Source organism: Cyprinus carpio, chromosome A3 (genome assembly GCF_018340385.1).
Source record: "Cyprinus carpio isolate SPL01 chromosome A3, ASM1834038v1, whole genome shotgun sequence".
Classification (NCBI taxonomy): domain Eukaryota; kingdom Metazoa; phylum Chordata; class Actinopteri; order Cypriniformes; family Cyprinidae; genus Cyprinus; species Cyprinus carpio.
In genome coordinates this window covers 17634586-17655625 of record NC_056574.1, presented here as the reverse complement: position 1 = coordinate 17655625, position 21040 = coordinate 17634586, and the positions used below count along the sequence as shown (strand labels likewise).

The 21040-nt window shown below is 36.1% G+C and overlaps 1 protein-coding gene across 1 annotated transcript; it reads right to left on the bottom strand.

The window, feature by feature from the left end:
- Positions 1 to 476: 476 nt before the first annotated feature.
- Positions 477 to 19105, bottom strand: LOC109050616 (forkhead box protein K1-like). The gene is given in 10 exon segments (XM_019068187.2): positions 477 to 4030; positions 4972 to 4994; positions 4996 to 5152; positions 5268 to 5525; positions 6723 to 6889; positions 8501 to 8694; positions 8791 to 8937; positions 9022 to 9178; positions 15158 to 15355; positions 18213 to 19105. Coding segments are annotated over 10 exon segments (1908 nt in total). The 5' UTR covers positions 18620 to 19105; the 3' UTR covers positions 477 to 3830.
- Between the last annotated feature and the right edge of the window lie 1935 nt (positions 19106 to 21040).

Sequence of the window (21040 nt, the reverse complement as noted above, 5' to 3'; positions counted from 1 at the left end):
TTCAGTAAAATCCTTGTCATTAATTTTAAATATTTTAACAAGATTTATAATACTTACACCAATTTTATTTGGTAACACTTTACAATAAGGTCCATTAGTTAACTACTTTAGTTAACACAAATTAAGAATGAACAATACTTCTACAGCATTTATCATTCTTAGTTAATTTCAACATTTATTAATGCATTATTAAAATAAAAAATTGTGCTTGTTAGTTTATGCACTGAGAATTAAAATGAACAATGAATGACTGTATTTTCATTAACTAATATTAAGAAAGATTAAAAAATGCTTTAATGAATTGTTCATGTTAGTTAATACATTAACTAATGGAACCTTATTGTAAAGTGTTACCATTTATTTTTATACAGATCCATTGATGCTGTAAAAATCAAAGCTGTAATTAGCAATCTATAAATTCATACCTACTGTTCTTAAAGTCAGAGATCTTCATTACATGTGCAAGCAGGCTGCAATTGAAACTTTGTAGTTCAAACTTTTTAATAGTTTGTTGTTAACATTCCAGCATATTCAAGAGTTCTGCTCAGGCAGGGACAGAGTTTTGGAGCACATGGTTATAAAGAGTGTTAATGCAATACAACTTGGAAGCAAATTGTGAAAAATTGAGAAACAGAATCAAGCTAGGTACCCTGAATACAATAAAGACATGAAAATAAATTACATGAATGATAAAAGAAACAAAATGATGGTGAAGGGGCAGACATTCAAAGCAATGCTTAAACCTTCATCCAAGTGGAATCAAAACAGAAAATGCCATCATCACCGATTCATGTAAAAGATTAGCCAGTGAAGTATTTTTTTGTTCCAGATACACCATTGCATAAAATGCATAGACAGAAGAAAAGTCCTCATACACTTTGTGTAGTTGAATACACATAAAAAAAACAACAGACAAACCTAGAGGCATTCACAGATGCATGGCATGATCTCACTGATTTGTGGGGTGTTTTGTGTACAATGCAAACAGATTATATCTTTTAAATAGAGTCAAAAGAGAGAGAGAGAAAACCTACATCAGTTTAAATTAGAAATGTTTAGTGTAAAACACTTGCATATGCTAATATGCACAACACAAGAAGCACAAAAAGAAATTATAAAAAAAAATCTTTGAATCTTTGTGATAAAAATACTCCATGGTTATATATGCGTACAGACACTGTGACAGATTGTGAAAACAAAAAATATGAAAACCCATTTAGGCAGTGACAGCTAATTCTGTACAATAAGTGTGTTAACAATGACAATGTTTGTTTCACCATTCTACTGGTTACTCCATAATGATCTAAAGGGAAAGAGAGAGAGAAAAAAACATGTACACATGGATTGCTTTCATTTGTCAGGCAAATCAAAACTTTGTTCTTGATTTTTAAATAAAAATATACTTTAAATGGAATAGTGTTTCTCTCATTTATTGTGTTTATTGAAGCCCACTTGAATACATGAAACAACGAGCCATATCCAATCAGACTAATTAAGATCAATCTTTATGTTTTTGCGCTGATATCGGCATCATTTGAATCCAAATGTTCTTTCAAAGCTTTCAAAGGAACAGCTGAATCAAAAATGAAAATTTGGTGAAAATCTACTCACCCTCAGGCCATCCAAGATTTCTTCTTCTTGGTTTGTTTCTTCATCTGAACAGATTTGGAGGAATTTAGCATTACATCACTTGCTGACTTTCTCTGGGGAAAGCAATATAATCGATAGAGGACTATGGATAGCCACAAGAAACAGTCTGAAGTTAAAACTTCATCTCAATGATGAAATTGTTTCTTACACAAACACAGCTTTTCACTTCACAAGACATTAATCGAGGGACTGGAGTCTTGTGCATTACTGTAATGTTTTTATCAGCTGCTTAGACTTTCATTCTGACGGCACCCATTCACTGCAAGAGCATCCATTGCTGAGCAAGTAATGTAATGTTAAATTTCCCCAAATCTGTTCAGATGAAGATATCTTCGATGGCCCAAGAGTCTGTAAATTTTCAGCAAATTTTCATTTTTGGGTGAACTGTTCCTTTAAATCCACAAATAGACATTTCTGTTTACTAACAGATTCCTCTTGATTTATACATTAGTCTACTGAGCTATAAGAAGTTCTGAATCAATAAAAGCTTGCAAATGGTACAAAACCTCACTGGTCAAAAAAGAAAGAACATCTAGATTTCATTTCCTGTGTACTTTTATCATATTGCTCAGTCAATTTCAGTCACAATATAATTCATCATCTCACCTTTTCTTCTAAGGTTCTAAACATTATTACACAGGCAGGATCCTGTTGTTCCTTTTTTCATACAAGATGTGTTCATTTAAACCTGCAAATTAACTTCTTAGTAGGTGAGTTTGATGTGGTTTATCTTTAAGTAGTACATCATAATGATTTCTATTTTATTTAGTCCTGAAAGAAGTGGAGCACTAAGGCACTAATGATGAGGATATGTATTTGGTCTGTTAAAATTTCGATTTCTACTACAAAAGGAACACTGTACGGCTGTCACTGTTCAACTTCACTAGTATACAAAGAAGCTATCGCTAGCTCACGTAAAGCTACTGTAATTTGCATCATACAAAGCGGTCACTGAACTGAATCCTGTTAGTGATTGTCTTGAAAACACATTTGAATCATTCTAACAATATATATTTACTCTTCTCTTAGTAAAACTAGCAAGTCTCATTAAAAGGCTGACTTTGTTTATATTACTTAGAAACAAGTTTCTTGAAAATACTGAACATTCATTTAGTGGCTTCTGTGATTTAGTGATCACGGGAAGTCAGTGGAGAAACAATCAATATGAACAGTTACATTCCTAGGTCTGGAAAAGCATTTGGTTGACATCAGCAACGTATCATGTGCTTGCATTCATCCGTTGATGTTGCTTAAGATATTAAGGGAGCAGAATTTCGGCCAAGTGCTAACCGGGATGGACAGATACGACTGAGCTACACAAAACATCAAAAATGTATCTACATACACATTCTAATGGTTTAATATATTGTTAAGGTCAAAAGTGGGTGTCAGGAGTCAAAACAAATAAACAAACAAATGGTACTTACATTCATTGAGTTCTTTTTAATTTTTGCGCTAAACATAGACCAATTAAGAAATTAGAATTTTTCTAGACATTTCTCTTTGTAGTAAGCAAGAAAGGTAAGAATCCTCCACAGAAAAATATATTGTACACTATAATAATGCAGGTTAAAGGACTCCAGCTAGAAAAGGCCTCTGTTATATCTATTCATTTCCGCTTTGAGTTGTAACAATCTTATTTAATTAAAGACAACCTTTTTTCTTTTAAACAGAGAGATAAATAAATCCTCACAAAGGCCACACGGGTACCTGCAAGGAACGCACAGCTTCCCGTGACCCTTTTTATATACTGCTTCATTTCAGACTGTAATAGCTGCATAGGTATTGGTCCCACCCCGTCCCGAAAAGAAGAACTCTCTCAGCTGTACCTTGTGAGGAACTACCTGGGCACACATGCCTAGCTGGTGTCTTTAAGCACGTGTACCTCTCTTCATACTTCTTTCCAACATTCTTACAAGATTAAAAAACCCCTACAAAATTAAAACTGTGTGAGCATTGAATTTTAATGCTGCCAGATGTAGCTCAATGAATTTACTCTCATGAAACAACAACCTTTTCTTATAAAGACATTCGAACAGTCACCCGTGTCAGGCGTTTACAAAACGTTGAAGTTCTTGTTTTAAAGAAAACCAAACACGTTTCCCTCAATATGTTTAACGACATTGCGAGATGTGCTTTAAAGATCGGTCGTCGGCTCACTCGCTCGCGCACTCACTCGTTCATTCGCTGGCCTCTTGGTTCATTGCAACAATTACAGGCTGAGGGACCGGAGCGACACTGTCCTCCTCCATTTTGGGCCGTTTGGGCTCGGGCTCGTCGATGCTGGATTCGTTGGTTTTCATGCTGGAGGGCCTGTTGACCAGCACAGGTGGGGATGTTGAAGCCTGCGCAGCCAAGATCTGAAGAGGATTGGTGAGAGCTGCGGGCAAAGAGATGACAACACAAAGAGAATGGTTACAGGTCAATGACAAGTAATAGAAAAATGTGGTCTAGTTTAAAACAAACGTACACTTTGTTTTCTTGCTGGCTTTGTATCCTTGATTTTCAACACTTTTATATCATTTCCAATAAATAAATAAATAAAATATATAACTAAGAGGCTAAAAGTAATACTCATTCATCAATATCAGTATTTATTTATTATTTTTTAATGCCATGTCAGAATCAGGACAGTATATAAATTTTTTTAACAATCTATAAAAATCATGCTGTTAACAAAAAACTTTTCTGTTTTCATTTTAGGTTTATTTAAATTTATAGTAATTTCATTTTTGTGTTTTATTTAGTTTTATTTTATTTGGTGTTATTTTAGTATCATTGATAAACTGTTACAGTTTTTTTCATATTCAGATTTGATATTTTCCATTTTCGTTTTAAAATTTATTTATTTAGTTTTAATTTATTTCGTTTTTAACTAAAACTAAATGAAAAAGAAAAATGCTGCCTTGGTAACTAACTGAAATAAAATAAGTTAGTTTTAATTTTTTTCAGTTAATGTTTATTTCATTTTAATGAAAATTATATGGTTTTAGGTTTAGTTTTAGTGGCAGATTTTTAAATTAGCTGCTTTGTCTTTAACTACTGTACTTTTAAAAACAAACTTTTTTAAAGAATTTCAAAACATAAAAAAAAAAGAATTTGTGAAAAATTTCACAAAATGAATCAAACTTCATGAACTCATGAAAGGTTGTATCAAATCATTGCATGCATGAATTACATTTCTATGTATTTTACAGTAAATTAATAGATCTGGACAAAAAAAAAAAAAGTGTGTCACGATCCTTACATTTTAAGCAAGTTAGAAAATAAGCATACACTGTAAATTTCACAATTACAGGCTTCAGAACAATGCACACATACCGTAAGCACTGGTGACAGGAAGCGTGTTTGCCATTCTGAGCAATGGTCTGCACAGGAAGCTGGTGAATGGCGCTCTGCTGGACAACAGTGTAGCTCTGCTGCCCCCTATTGGCCGAGCTTATGTGACTCCCTACAGCATGAATCACTCTACTGCCAACCACAGGCATCTCCTCCACTGCACCTACACAGACCATAGACAGACTGTTAAGGCCTGTTCACACAGAGTGCAAAATTTAACAACAAAATTTTGCAAAAATCTCTCTGCAAGAAAAAAAAGAAGAAATGGGTAGTTGTACCTCTTTGATCTCCATGTCCCTCTCCAGAGCCTGATGAGGTGGTGTTAGCCAGGATGTAGCCATTGGGGGAGCTGGTCGAGGTTGTCAATACACGGACCATGGTGACAGCAGGCGCCTGCTGCACCACATGGATGGCCTGACCAGAGGCCTGGGAGGAGCTAATGATGGAGGCAGGCATGTAAGCCACAGGCTTGGGCATCGCGGCTGAGGACTGAGGTGGTACAGCCATGATTACAGGCTGAGCGCTCACTGGAGAGCCTGGGAGACAAGAGGAATCACAGAGAATCCGAGAAAATATATTTAGGCTTGAGAAGTGACTTTGAACTAGTAGCTTGCTAAGACAGCATAGATATAAAAAGTAGTTAGCGACACTATAAGTTATAACAAAACACAAAAAAACTAAATAAAACAAAATGAACCCAAACGAAGAATCAAACTAAACAAAAAATACAAAACCATACCTCATTTTTTAACATCAGTGTGAACCTACAAAAAAAAGAAAAAAAGAAAAAAAAAAACACCCAAACTATTTTTGTGTGTATGTGTCTGTTCAAACATAAGAAGGAGAAATGAAAGACGAATTAACTCGGTGTTCGTGCGCTGTCTGAAATATGTCTCTGTGTGTGTGTATGTGTGTGTGTGTGTGTGTGTGTGCGCGCTCTATGCACATGTGTTGGCTGAACTGAAGAGACTATGTGTGAGATGCGGCTTGTGCGTGCACTTCAGGTGTGAGACAGACAGCAAGACGAGACGGCAAAGAGTTGTTTTCTGCAACTTCTTACACTTAACTCTTTTTAACGTCAAGCAATTCTCTGCTATATGCATCGAACTAAAACTCTGAACTTTTGCAACATTTTGATTAAAGTAGCCTATTATTAAAATGATTCCGATATCGCACGCCCTTGCGATATGCATATTGCAATATTTACATTTGCGATATTTTGATACATCATGTAGCCCTATCATACAGCATACTCATGTAAAGCAGTATATAGTGTATAGCAAATCTCATCTGTGTGACTTTATATCAGTCACAAAATATAAAGTTAGCTTAGTAGGGCGATATATAATATATAGCAAATCACAACTACTGGATTGTTTATGTCATTACAAAATGTGAACTTTATATTATTGTTCTAATCTGCTAAATGTGGCTTTAAGGCATGAAGCTGTTAAGATATTACAAACATTAACATCATGATTTCGTGTAAAGCCTCTTTAACTATTTGTATTGTGAAAAGTACTATACAAATAAATTTGACTTGACATTAAGTCAAACACTGAAAGACAACAGCTGAAAAACTATACTATACTGAAAAACATAGTACTGAAAAAATGTAGGCAAGTTAGTATTGTTTCTGTTTGGAGACTTTACATCCAAACACTGCTAGTCACGCACACTGCTGTGCAGTCAGTCAGTCAGTACTGCTGTGCTATGAAAGGAAACACGCTCACCTGGTGCACTCTGGGAGTATCGGTACTCGGGCACAGAAGCAAGCTTAGAACCAAAGTCATGCTCATGAGACACTGGTGATCCTTCGCGTGACAGACACTCAGGGGTCTGGAGGCCACTCGAGTGTGGAGAGAGGAGGCCGGAGTGGGTGGGAGATGCTGGAGCACTCCTGAAACCAACGTAATGATCTGTCAGTCACACGCAACTGACATCCTGCCACACAGAAACTCTCAAACACACTGTGAATGCTACACATACTTGATCAGATGTTACTGGCCAAGCAGGGTCCAAAAATAACTTTTTGCCTCACCTGCCTAAGTTGGACAATTTAAATGGAAACATTTTCCAATATTAAACTTTTAACAACTTTAAGAAATAAGTGTGAATTTTTTGAGGGAGAAACTTTCAAAACACTGCTCTTTTTGTTTGAGGAATGTGAGTTTGGGGTGACACTAGCAAATAATGGTTTGGAAACAATCAATATAGACACAATTCTGTTTGGTGCCAACAGGGGTGCAGAAATGGGACATGAAAATGTATGGTCTCTAAATAGGTGGCACCTCATTAGCCAACTCAATTTTAGATGGGGGTGTCTTACATTAACTGCCATGACATTATATTACTATGGTAATACTAAAACTTAAAAATACTATTAACTAAAACGTATTAATAATGGTTAATATTGGTATTATTTCATATGCCTTTATAATGTATTAACTAATGTTAACTAACAAATTTTAGATATATACAAAAATATTAAGCAGGACAGCAGTGTGTGTATGTGTGTCACACACACTGCTGACCTGCTTAATATTTTTGTGTTATTTTATATAATTAGGAGTCTTTGATGAATAAAAAGTTCAAAAGATGAAAAAATCAAATCTTTTCTAACATTTTTGAGAAAATGTCTTTACTGTCACTTTTTGCCAACTTAATGTATCTTTGTTGAAAATGATCAATTGCTTGACAGTGATATAGTTTTCTTGACACTGACAGAGTTAAGATAAATCCTAAGATAAATTAATTATTAATCTGTGAATGTCTTGCAGGATCCCATCAGCCAGTCTCCTTGTGAAGTGGTACCTCCTACTAAAATACTAAAACATTGCAATTTTCAATGTTATATTAGGTCTAGTGGATAAAACGATAACGATAATTATCGCAATTGAATTTTCCTCTATAAAATGATAACAAGAGTTGGATAAATGTTCGATATAATGTTCATGTGCTGTAAACAGAATGAAACAGCGTGGCTCATTTGAACCTCACCACACGGAGCATTTATCTGCTCGGCTCAAAGTTCAAGCAGCAGCGCAGCAGGAGCTCACTCGCGTTTACTCGCTGATGATCTCAGTCACACGACACTAAACAGAGCTGTGAGATCCAGTGTGAAGCGCTTCAATTCACAAATGACTCGTGATTTAAACTAGTTTAGAGCCAGATGAAACAGCGCTGACAAACAGCAGAAACACTGTGTGCAACGAAACAGTCAGAAGCTTTTCAATCTACAAATCGCCATGGAGTTTTTAAAGGCAGAGAGCACAAGGATGGGTGTGACTTATGCTGCTTCACCAAATGACTCCTTAACAAACAACTGAAGCGGATCAAATACAAAGAGGTGACAGACTTACTTTGTTCTGCCCAGTGAAGAAACAGACAGAAGGGGAATAAAAAGGAAACAGAATAGGCTAAGCAGGCTTCTATTACATCGGACAGTGTGAGTGTTTTAAGGGGATGGTGGGTGCATGCAGAGTAAAAGTGGGGGTCTAAATCATCTCACCTTGAAGACAGCGGGCCGAAGGGTGTGCGGAAGCAGGACACTCCTCTCTGCCGGCGCTTTCTGAAGGCCTGCTCCACCAACTTGGACTCTGATGAGGGGTCCACACGCCAGAATGAACCTTTGCCTGGCTCTTCCTGTGAGCGCGGAACTTTAATAAAGTAGCGGTTCAGGGATAGGTTGTGTCTAATGGAGTTCTGGAGAGAAAGGAGAAACAAATTAGCACACAAACATGACAGACCAACAAATGAGAATTTGAGAAAATGAGAAAAAAAAAAAAAAAAAAAACTGACCTGCCAGCCTTTATCGGCCGTCCTGTAGTAGGGATAATGCTTGGTGATGTGAGCGTAGATGCCACTTAGTGTTAGCTGTCTGTCCGGTGCAGACGAGATAGCCTGGACTATCAGCTGAGCGTACGAGTATGGAGGTTTGGACTCATCCTGAAGGAATAGCGGACAGTGAATCTTGGGAACAAACACACTGATACTGACACTGACATGCATTAGGATGCTGGAGGCTCTTACCTTAGGACTATCTCCTCCTGTGGCTTCAGTGCACTGTTCTGACACAGCTTTGGCTGCGTACTCTGCTGCCAGCTGGAGATCTGAGGTGATGTTGCGCCCGTAGCGATATCCCGAGGAACCTGCCCCCCGAGGGCTCGCTGGGCAGGAATTGGGAACGCTGGGTGGAGAAAAGATGAGCAGAAAGGTGTATAGAGGTCATCATCTATAACAGTCCAAGAAGATCAGAGATTAAAGGAACATGCCTGAATATTATTATTATATTCCAGTTAAAATGTTAGGTTTAAAGGCATTCGTTAGTGCTCACAAAGGCTGCATTAAATTGATAAAAAAAAAAACCGTAAAACAGTACTATTTAGTGGTCGACCGATATATTGCCAAGGCCGATATATCGGCCGATATTTAGCATTTTTCAAATATAGGCATCGGCCGATACACTTTCTTCTTGGCCAATGTGTTTGAAGCGGGACTTTTATTTTGACAGCGTCTTGTTCGCTGTCATCATTAACAGTTATATTATTATCATTAACATCAACAGTTCTGTCTAATACGGATAGAAGTCTGTCTAATAATCTGATAGAATGGTTAAAGGAATTAATGTATACAAAAATTATTATAATGACTAATTTTATATTATTAGTAATAGAAAGGCAAACATTATAATACTTTCTCATTGGCCATCAGCTTTAAGCAAATACGCATTTATATAATTTAAACAAATCTTTGAATTGCTAATGAACATTTAAGTTCACAAACCTTGCAAAAAAGTGTTCTCTGTGTGACGATTGGTCCGTGTGAATTGAATGCTTTTAACATTAAACTCGTGATTTCAAATTATGCTGCACTTTTTGCATTTGCCCACTGTCATATTAATGTAATTTTCTCTGTGTACTGTATGTAAAATGAGTGTTACCCTGGCTTTATTTGAAAAATATAATTCCCAATGCACGCAAACTTCCCAGAATACTGAGTGCCCTGTTGGTTACAGTGTTTACTTCCTTTTTAATTATATTTTTATTAAATATTTATTTATTTGTGAAAAAATTTGTTATCTAAAGTATGTTTATTTTACACATTTATTTTTTAATCCATTGTCAAATGATTTCAAATTTCTTAAATATTAATAAAAATAAATAAATAAATAATTATATCGGCTTTATGTCAGCTATCGGCCACCCTGCTTTCAAAGATACCGGCAGTCAAAAAAACAATATAGGTCGACCACTAGTACTATTAATGCAATTTAAATAGCTGTTTTATATTTTAATATATTTTAAGATGTAATCTATTCCTGTAATGGCCAAGCTGAATATTCAGCAGTAATTACTCCAGTCCTCAGAGTCACATGATTTCTACACAGAAATCAGTTTAATATGTTGACGTACTGCTCAATTTCTTATTATCAATATTGGACTACAATTGTGTTGCTTAATTATTTTGGTGAAAACACATGACGCATTTTTTTCGGGATCCTTTGATGAATAGAAAGTTCCAAAGACCAGTATTTGAAATAGAAATCTTTTGTAACATTATAAATGTCTTCACTGTCACATTTGATCAATGTAATGCATTCTTGCTACATAAAGGTATTCATTTCTTTCAAAAGAAAAACAAAAAACTTTTGAATGATAGTGTACAACCCAAAAAAAAAAAAAAAAAAGTAAACATGTCATGACCAGCAGAGAGTAAACCTGTAAACCTGGTTATTTTCACTAAGCCAAAAGTTTATTTTCATGTTGTGGCCAATATTGCAAATCTTGACCCTTTTTTAGACAACTAAACATCCAATATCGACCAGGAAAAACTTAATGGTCCCAGTTTACTTTGAATCTCTACATAAAGCACTGTTTGCATAAAATAATACCACACAACCAGAACAACCACATCCATCTAGAACAGCCATCCCAATCAACACTTTACAGGATAAGTAATTTTTGGGGGCAAAAATCCAAGCTTCAAGTTTCTGCTTTTTAGCCCTCCGACTTGCTTGCCTTCTAGCCCCCATTTTAAGTGTATTGTGTCAGTATAAACATGTTTCCCATTTGTTTTTACACACTGAGGGACATGTTGAATTGACTGCCTGCGGTAACGTTGAAAATAACCCACAACATAATAACCCATATTATAACCCTTGTTATGCACCTGACATAAAAAAAAAACAATGTGCCAATAGGTGGCCCTGTGCCCTATAAACCCAACTGTTCAGATAAACAAACAAATTAATTACTGAGCCATTAGCCGCAGGGTTTTCTGAAATGTAACGATAAGAACTCTATTATTTAGACTGATAGTGACAGAAATGCATCCTGAGCCATGCTATTTTAAGGCTGTCGTTTACTGTCAACAGTTCAGTAAGTCTCCAGTAACACAGACACACCCCACCATTCCTTCACTCACTCTGTTATTTTTTACCACTGGCTTTCTGACAGCAGTGCACAACAGAGCGCTCAGATAAGGCTGTTGTGCTGCAGGCTCCATTGTGTTGTGCGGGCAGAGACAAACAGGCCTCTCTGAGCGGCCGGGGGAAGGCAATTGTGTGCATGAGGGCACAGCAGGCGGGGTGCATTGGGTTGAAGTCCAGTCCTGAGGCAGCATTTTCACAACAACTGGACTGTATTACAAAAACAACTTAAGGACAAGCAAAAAAATACAGCCTGAAACGTCTGTACTAAAACTGAAACTTCTATACTAAATGTGTATCAAGTATGTGTAAAAATAAATTAAATTATTCAAAAGCAAAATTTATGTCCAAGGAATTTCTATTGGGTATTTATATCATAAAATGGAACCAATTCCAAAGGATCCTAATGGGATCAAAATCAAATCAAAGGACCCAGATTTTACATTAGGCGTCAAATGATGATACAACACAGTAACTACATTGTTTATGGCACAAAAGTAAACAAAAATATACAAAAATAATCAAATCATATAATATAAATTTACTGTAAGTCGATATATTTCACACATTCTGGGTTATATTTATATTTACTGTCCAAGAGCCTTTCAGAACTGACCAGTTTACTAGATTTGATGTGATGAACTCACTGAAACCTGTTTTGGGTCAACAAATATGCATTACGCATTGCATTCATATTAAAAGCAATAACATGCCACCGCTTTCAGTGCTCATCAAGTTCAAACATACTGTGTTATAAACAGTGAAGGTTGGTGAAACACAGCCATGCGATTCCAAAGGGTCATGTGCAGTAATGATTTACAGAAGGCAACTATTTAACCAATTGATCATTAACCCATTTAACTAACAGAAATATTTTCTGAATAAAAAAAATAAAATAATTCACCCCAAATTCAACCCAACATCTAGTTTTATTGGTAACACTTTACAACAAGGTTAAAATAGTTGACATTATCTGATATGTTACGTAATTATGAACTAAGAATGAATGACAAATAGCCTACTGTTTCAACATGTATTAATGTTAATTTCTATAAACTATCATTCATAAGTTTGAGGTTGGTAAGATTTTTTAATCAATAGTTTTATCCAGCAAGGCTGCAATTTATTAATCAGAAGTTACAGTAAGGATATTTAAATTTTTACAAAATATTTAAATATTTTAAATAGATGCGGTTCTTATTGATTTATCTATTCATGAGCATTCTTGAGCAGCAAATCAGCTAGGGATGCACAATATTATCGGAAAGTTATTGGAAGTGGCTGATAATGGCTTTAAATGTAAATATCGGCATTGCCCCAATATGAAAAATGATGCTGATATGCCTTGCCGACAAGATGAATAATTCACATATGCTCATGGTGTGCTAGCGATAAGATCATGTCAGCAGTGTGGTCATTCTTGAAGTGAACTTTTTTCCTGAATGATGATTAGATTCACTGTTTTGGATCACCACATTTAATCTGAGAATGCAAGTACAGAATGATGCATCCTTTGTGCGATAGAGTCAGCAGCAGCGGTAGCCTCCCTGAGTCCAATGCCCCTATAGTAAGGTGTTTTATTTACTTAGGGGGCGCTGTTGGCCTACTTGTAATAAAATGAAAGTGAAATACACAAATTTTCAAATGGATTATGAAAACTTAAATCAGGCATGTGATCAGCTAGAGACAAAAAAAGAAGGAAAATCTGACCATGCGATGAAGTCATGCCCTCAGCACTCATTATTAAAAATATATATTTTAGCACATTAAAAGATATATTTTCAATTTAAATACATTATAAAATGTAATGTCATTCCTGTGATGCAAAGCAGAATTTTCTTCAACACTACTCCAGTTTTCAGTGTCACATGATTTTTTTTTTAGAAATCATTACAATTTATTTTACTCTCAAGAAACATTTCTGATTATTATCAGTGTTGAAAACAATTTTGCTGCTTCATATTTTGTGTGGAAATGATGATGCACTTTAATCTTCAGGATTTATTATTATTATTATTTATTTTTTTGCTTTAGACCATCTACAAATGTTCAATCATCAAACAAAATGTTAAGGTTACCACTGCACCTATCTGGGGAAAAAAAAGCATATTTATAGTTTTATAGATTTATTCATAGTTATTTTCAAAGCTTTCATTGTACTGTCATATAAAAGAACTTCATTGTTGTTTATTAATTCTAACGAGCAAGTTTTTATTAAAACTAACCAAAATTAAAAATAATTTGTTTATAATCTCTGCACAGGAAAGACTTGGTGTTTACAAACAAAAGAAAATATATCAGTATTGGTATCGGCAAAAATCCAATATCATGCATCCCTAAAATCAGCATATTAGAATGATATCTGAAGGATCATGTGACACTGACTGACTGGAGTAATGACATCACAGGAATAATTTACATTTTTAAAAATACAGTTATTTTAAATTGTAAACGGTCTGTACTGTTATTTTCTATCAAATAAATGCAGCCTTGGTGAGCATAAGAGACTTCTTTTTTTTTCAATCTTACAGACACCAAACTTTTAGATGATAGTCAACATTATAAATGAACAATACTTCATGTATTATGTACAAACATCAATTAACAATGAAGAGCAGTATATTTATAACATTAATGTAGGCTAATAAATGCTGTAAAAAAGGCTGCTCAATGTTAGTTTATAACACTTATGCATAACTACTGTTAACCTCATTGTCAAGTGTTATCACCCTATCAAAATTATGCTATTCTATTTATTAAAAAAAAGTTGCAGAAGGAAAACAGAGAGTGGGGTCAAATATGCGCAAAGGAGAGGCTGATACTGCAGGTTGTACTGTACATGGTAGTTGTTCAAGTAGCTCCATGTGTGTGGAATTCAAAGCTTTACACACATCTGCTGTTTGTGCAGCAGGCTGACAATCTGGGAAATGTCCCTAATCTATCACTCCACACAGAGAGTACCCTACAAGAGAAAAACATTACAGTAGAAAGTGCAGCTCAGCCGTCGATAACTGGTTCCAACGCTCGTAGAGCTGAATAGAAGGAAATACTCCCCCCAGTAAGGGAAGAGGAATAAGGGAGGGTAAAAAAGCATGTGTCTGTTTGTGTTGGGTGTAGGAACAGTCCAAGGAGTGGGATGAGAGGGGTGTTTGGAGGCCTCGCAAAAAGGAAACTATCTGTGGCTCAAAACACCAAACCACAACACTTTCCGACCGACCAATCAGAGCGCTCCAAGCTCAGCACATGCCATATATGGTATGTGCACACAGCATGCTCACTTTGAGAGCCACACGTGGTGCAGAAGAGCAGAGAGGCCGCCAGGGGCAGGCTTTTCCCAACACTATTGCATCTGACTACATTTACAATGAAGCCTGACAGCTTCAAACACGCATCAAAATCAAGCATCACCTTTTGCATGCAAATTCTGATGCTTCAGCATTAATGCACTTTAGAAATGCATTCAAATCTGACTTTTGCTTAAACTACAGACATAAGAGGAAAATGCAAAACCTAATGTTTTGTTGTCAAATTATTGATAATCTTTTCAAAACTGCAGTTTTGCACGGCAAATACAATATTGTGCTGCAGGTTTTTGCCTTTTTTTTCCTATAACAAAAACTTGAGTTTTCATTTCAGCAACAATACGAGAACAAAATCCACTTTCAAAAAGATCTGCAAAAGAACTGGTTCTCTAATGAAACAATTTTTCTGTGCGTGGTCTTTCGGACGAAGTCATACCTAATAGTTCCTGTCGGTGAAGGCAGGGGACTCATCATAGTTCTGAAGTCATTTTCAGGAATGCTGATTTTCAGTGGAGAGATTTGTGGGTAAAGGGGTCTCACGGGGGACACAGGAGCCTCCTCCTTCTGTGTCTCCTTGTGGTACAGCGCCGTAAACTGAATCTTTATCACCGTACTGGGAAATCGAAATGTGCACCTGTAGAGAAGGATACAGACAAATTAAGGCATAAGAGTTAATTTTATAAGATCAGTGCAAATATGTGGAAACCAGTAAACACACCAACTTTTGGCCTACCATTTAAAAGTCTCTTATGCTCACCAATACATTAATTAACAATACCGTAAATACACAGTTTTAAGATGAAAACGCACTAGTGTGAACATTGATCCTTGTCAATACTGGCATTTCCACTGCATTTCAGAAAAGAATGCAGTCCACACTTTACTACCGAAAATGCATGTTGCATGACCATTCATGCTCACTGTAGCATCATGCTATATAACACAATTTATAAGATTTATACTATGCTATTACTCAAAACTCACTTTAAACCACCACTGCGTGTTTGTAATAACTTCCGATTGTGATCTAATGTTTGTTTTGGCCATATAATGTTGCTGAAATATGTTTTTTGTAGCCTTTTATATCAAGCTAACCGCTACACTGGCTTAGAATTTCTAATTTAAATACCCTGTATGTAATGGACATTTGTAATAGGAGACAGAGCTGGTTATGAACGTGTAATATGATTGACATATGAGCGGAGAATGAGCTTCTTCTGAGTCAGAACAGCGATCGCAGACAGCGCTGGAAGCAGTGGAAAATGAATAGAAATTATGATTCTGTCTAAGCTATACATTTTAAAACGAAAATGCACTAGTGTAAAGCCCAAAAAGATGTGTAAACTGAAAACTATTTGAACTTTATTAAAACTATTTGCACTGAGTTATTGTGTTACATTTTGTTCTGTTGTGCAGTGGCTCAGGAGATCAGTCTATTAAAAAATAAAAAAATAAAAATTTAAAATGTACAAAAAATTATAAAACCCAATTTTTGACCAAATTGTGAATTTTCGAGTAAAAATGAACCCTCCCTTACACCCCTTTTCTGAGTTTTTGAACTGTCGGCCAGAGAGAATGATGAATTGGTGCACCGCCTCCACTGGATGTATTTACACAAGTGCTGCACAAGGAAGCCACTTTTAATGCTACAGCATACACACTGCAGTTGTTTTGAATGGTTGGCTTGGCATGCGCTCATTATGGGTTCAGTCTGTCCGTGTTTTCACAGCAGTCTACAGGAATAGTCACTCTGACCTCCATGACAACAAGCTCCACAGATCTATTCTGCATTGATAAGACAGATGGCATACACCGAGACACAGTAAAATATATTTTGATATGAACGAGGGAGTTAAATAGGGATTTTAATCAAATCTAAGAGTCACAAAGAGCTGAACTCTAGCCACTACTGTTCAGAAAAACTATGCAGGGACCTTCAGTCTGATCTAGTTAACTAGTTTATCCACCTCTCAATCATTAGTGTTTACATTTGAGGCTAAAACTGTCAATGGCATGAGAACTGCTTTCATTCTGATTAACTCTACAGATTACTGAAACTGAAACCAGTTTACTTGCGGTGCACTTTATCAAAAACACCCAACGAAGTAGGATCATCAACTACTCACAGATTGGTTTTCTAAAGTTGATTGTTACTGAGATAAACAACTATTTATACTGCTAAACTTATAGCTTAGTGTAAGCAGAACAACAGCTAAACACAGGGAAAGTAACAGCAAAAAACAAAAACATTGTCTTGAAATACAATATTATATTTTAAATGCAAGATTTAAAAACTTCACTACTTTTTTTTTTACTGTTTGTTAAAATAATTTCAAATTCGAAATCAAATTCCAAACTCATTAAAAACAAATTCAAATTTTTTTTAAAAGAAAATAAGATACTTCGAAAACTCAAATAATTTGAAATTAAATATTTAAAAAACTGTTTAAAAAAAAAAACAATATTTCAAAGATGGATGAGACTTATACTAACAACTGTAATATTTATTTACAGTTCAAAACAATCTAAACAAATAAGACTGCATGAGGATTGTGTACAAACAATGCCATATTACTACTCAAACGGTGCTGTTCGAAGTGCTTTATTATAGTATCACTAGGTTTTCCCCTCTGTTCTTTGTCAGCAGAGGATCATAAAGTGGTTACAATTGATATGTCATAAATGCGGCCTGTATCTCACATCTGCCCACAAAATCATGCGGTGGATCCAGTCTCTGTCATGCACACGGTTCCTGTGGTTGTAATGTGAAACGTTTAACTTTTCATGTTTGCATTTTAACCCGTCTTGAGCGCCAGCCTCAAAAAAAAAAAAAAAAAAAAAAACACTCAGGGGTCAATAAATTTATAACATTTAGATTCACACTGTTTGAACTTAAAAAACCAGATCCATTGACAGATCCAGATTCGGGACCTAAAGGGACACTGAGCCCAAAATGAAAACAAGTGTTATTGTTTACACACCCTCATGTTATCCCATTTCTTCAATGGAACACAACAACATTTAGACAGAACTGACTGCCTTGGTCAACATTTACTGAGGAAAAAAGTTGTAGAATAAACCTAAGAAATAAAGTCATATAAGTTTGGAACCTGAGAGTGATGAAATGATGCCAGAAGTGTAATTTTGTGTGAACTATCCCTTTAACTGATCGATTTACTACACTCACAATCGCAGATTAATGAACATACTATCAGATTATCCTGGCCCGAAACAAGTTTGTAGCCGGGAAATCCATTCAAAGTTGCATTTTATTTATTTATTTCTAAATGAATGCACAATACAATTTGTACATTTCTGACAGTTGTCGTATTCTCTCGCATGTAGTTTAGTCGGATTATGCAGGCGCTGCATTAAGCAGGTTAATTTAATCTCTTGTATGTACAGTATACACATCTCTCTAAGTGAATAGGTGCTTGCCATCTGGCCACAGAAGCTAATGTAAGGCAACAGATCTCATTTTAGTAACTTACTCCCTCGGCAGGAGAAGTGGAGGTGCGCCTCTCCTCTGGAAAACGCCATCGACAAACACACCGTTCTTGCCGAGACAGCGCAGGTAGAAGTGCGGCTCCTCGAAGGTGATCTGCAGATGTCTCCTGGAAATGAAGCTCGAGTGGCCCATGTTGACATCCACGGAGCCGTGCGACGAATTCCGCCCCACGGTCACCGTCCTTTGGCGCATGGCGAACTCGAAGTCCCTGCCTTCCAGGCGAGCGAGGGCCTGCGACGGAGGGGAGAGGGACATGGATGATGTGATCCCGGTCGAAGTCGAGGAGGAGAAAGTGTACACGGGCGGGACAGAAACAGCCCCCGGGCTACAAGGCGCAGATCTGAGGGCCAGTAGGGCTCTCGCTCCGGTATCATCCCCTAAATCAGCCATTTTGTTGAAAAACACCAAGGGGATTGCAAGCGCAACGGCTCTGTGTTGGTAGGGTTCGCTGTGTTGCTGTTGGCGGTGGTAGTCAAAACATGGAGCTGGCGCGTGGAAAACACGCCATGGATTCTCGGACCGGAGCGGGGTGCGATTTAATCCCTCGTTTACATTTCACTCGTTTTGAAACAGTTAGCGGGGAATAGTGCGATATCGTGAATATTTTTCGTGAAGTTCGCCTCAGATGTTTATTTTTTTATCGATCATTTTCATAGGCCTCACTCTAAGCTCTCTGGCATATTAAAGGTTAATGTTGTTGCAGTTCCAGGAACCGGACGACACGTGCGTTACATGTGGCAATAAAAAAAAAGTATACTTGATGTCGAACGCACGCGTGGTTACTCGCATTGTAACTAAACACACGCGGTTTTTGATGGGTATTATTTCTCGTTCGTTATGAAAAACAGTTTGAAAGGTCAAAATAAAATGACGTGGTTGGAGCAGTGACGTCAAGGCTCATCGACCATTCTGAGCTTTTTCTGTTTATAAACAGAGAAAGAACAAGGCAGAGGCAAGCCCCGGATGACGGAATCCCCGGATGATGGAGTTTCACAAGGACAAGTTCAAAATAAATTGAAACTATGCGCAGTTTCAGTTGCCAACACAAGGTGTCTGCCTTCACTAGTGCATAGATATTTGTTCTTTAACATTAAAAAAAACAAAACAAACAAACTACGAGTTCAATTGTATGTTGTTTGCCATTAAAATGCCATATTACGCATTTAAATCATTTAAATACAATTTCGATACAATTCAGAATGATCATTAGTTATTCATTTTAATCTATAATGTAGAAAAAAAACATTATGTAATGTCTTTTTTTCTACAGTCAAGGGGGAAAACATGTTTTGTGTAACTGCAGTGCTTTCAAGGCCAGCGTGTCTCATATTTCTTCATCTTTTCACACTTTTCTGCATTTAATTATTTTCCAACCATTTAATGCACATTTACATTTTGTCTATTGATAATATCCTTCACATCCTTTTATGAACTTTATTAAATCTCTTACTGGCTACATAAATGTACAGCTGGGGTATCTAATTATCAGGTTATAAACTGATCTGTAAGAATCAAGTATTCCAGAGAGCCATGTAATAAACTGATGTAAGGTTTACTGTCAGTAATGACTTTGAATACTTGGCCTGCCTGGCCTTCTGGATTATTTTACCAAAACCTTTTCTTAGTTATTTTTTGTCCTTTATTTAACAAGATAAACCATTCTGAGATTAAAAATGTCTTTTACAGAAGTGACCTGGCCAAGATACAGCACTACTTTATCAGAAGAAGAAAAAACAACAACACAAAAACAGCATTAAAACACAATTAAAAACATTTACAAATGGATTCTAACTTTAGCAGCTCATTGACCAAAAATCTAAAAGTGTTCGTTGACACCAAGGTCTTTAAGAATATTCTTTTGCTGTCTTTGTCATTTTAATGTGTTTCTTTTATGTTTTGATTAAAATCAGGCAATGGTTTGTTTCGCAATCTCAGAAAAGGGTGTAATGAAAAATAATGAAGACTTTCTAGGTCAAAATAAAAAATTCAGCCTGTTGGGAGTTGAGTCAGCAGGAAGTGGGAAGGAAAAAATGCTGCCGGATTTCCCATATATGAATGATGTATTTCTTGAAAGGTATTTATTGTAAAAGATTTCTAGGTACTAGGTCTGAAAAGCAATTTGGTTTACCCAAAGTTACACATTCAAATTTTCAGATGTCACAGAAAGACAAGAATATTTTTAAAAATGAAATGAAAAAAAGGGGCCTTAATGTAGGATGGAAATACAGCTGGTTACATCACATTCAGTGCTGAGGTCAGCTTTAATGATGCTCCAGCAGCTATTACCCAGTGCCAAACTACACATTTACTTACTCATCTAACTACTCATAATTAAATAGCCTATATATGAATTCATTTGTTTGATAAAGTGGGTATACAAACAATACCCCTTGAGGAGAATCTTATGCTCATTTAATTTTTTTAAAAAATAGTATGTTAATGTAAATGTTAAAAGTACCAAGAAAAAAGGAACATTGTATAATACATATAATATGATTCATGACTGCCAATGCTAAAAAAGCAGTTTCTTTCTCAATATCCGTTTTATAGTGGTGGTTTCCCAGGGCATGGCAGGTCTATTAAGGCTGTAAGCGGCATGAAAATAAACAATATCTTCCTGTTTAGTCTTCATTGACAACCATAATGCAGGACACTGGATTCATTTTTATGGGCTTTTTGCGTACAATGAATAACAAAATGACCGCTTTTCATAAAAAGTATTTCTCACATGGGCACATTTTATGTGGTAAAGTAATTCTGTTGATAAAATAGATCTTTTAAATAGAAAAGAACTTCATGTCTGCTTTACTG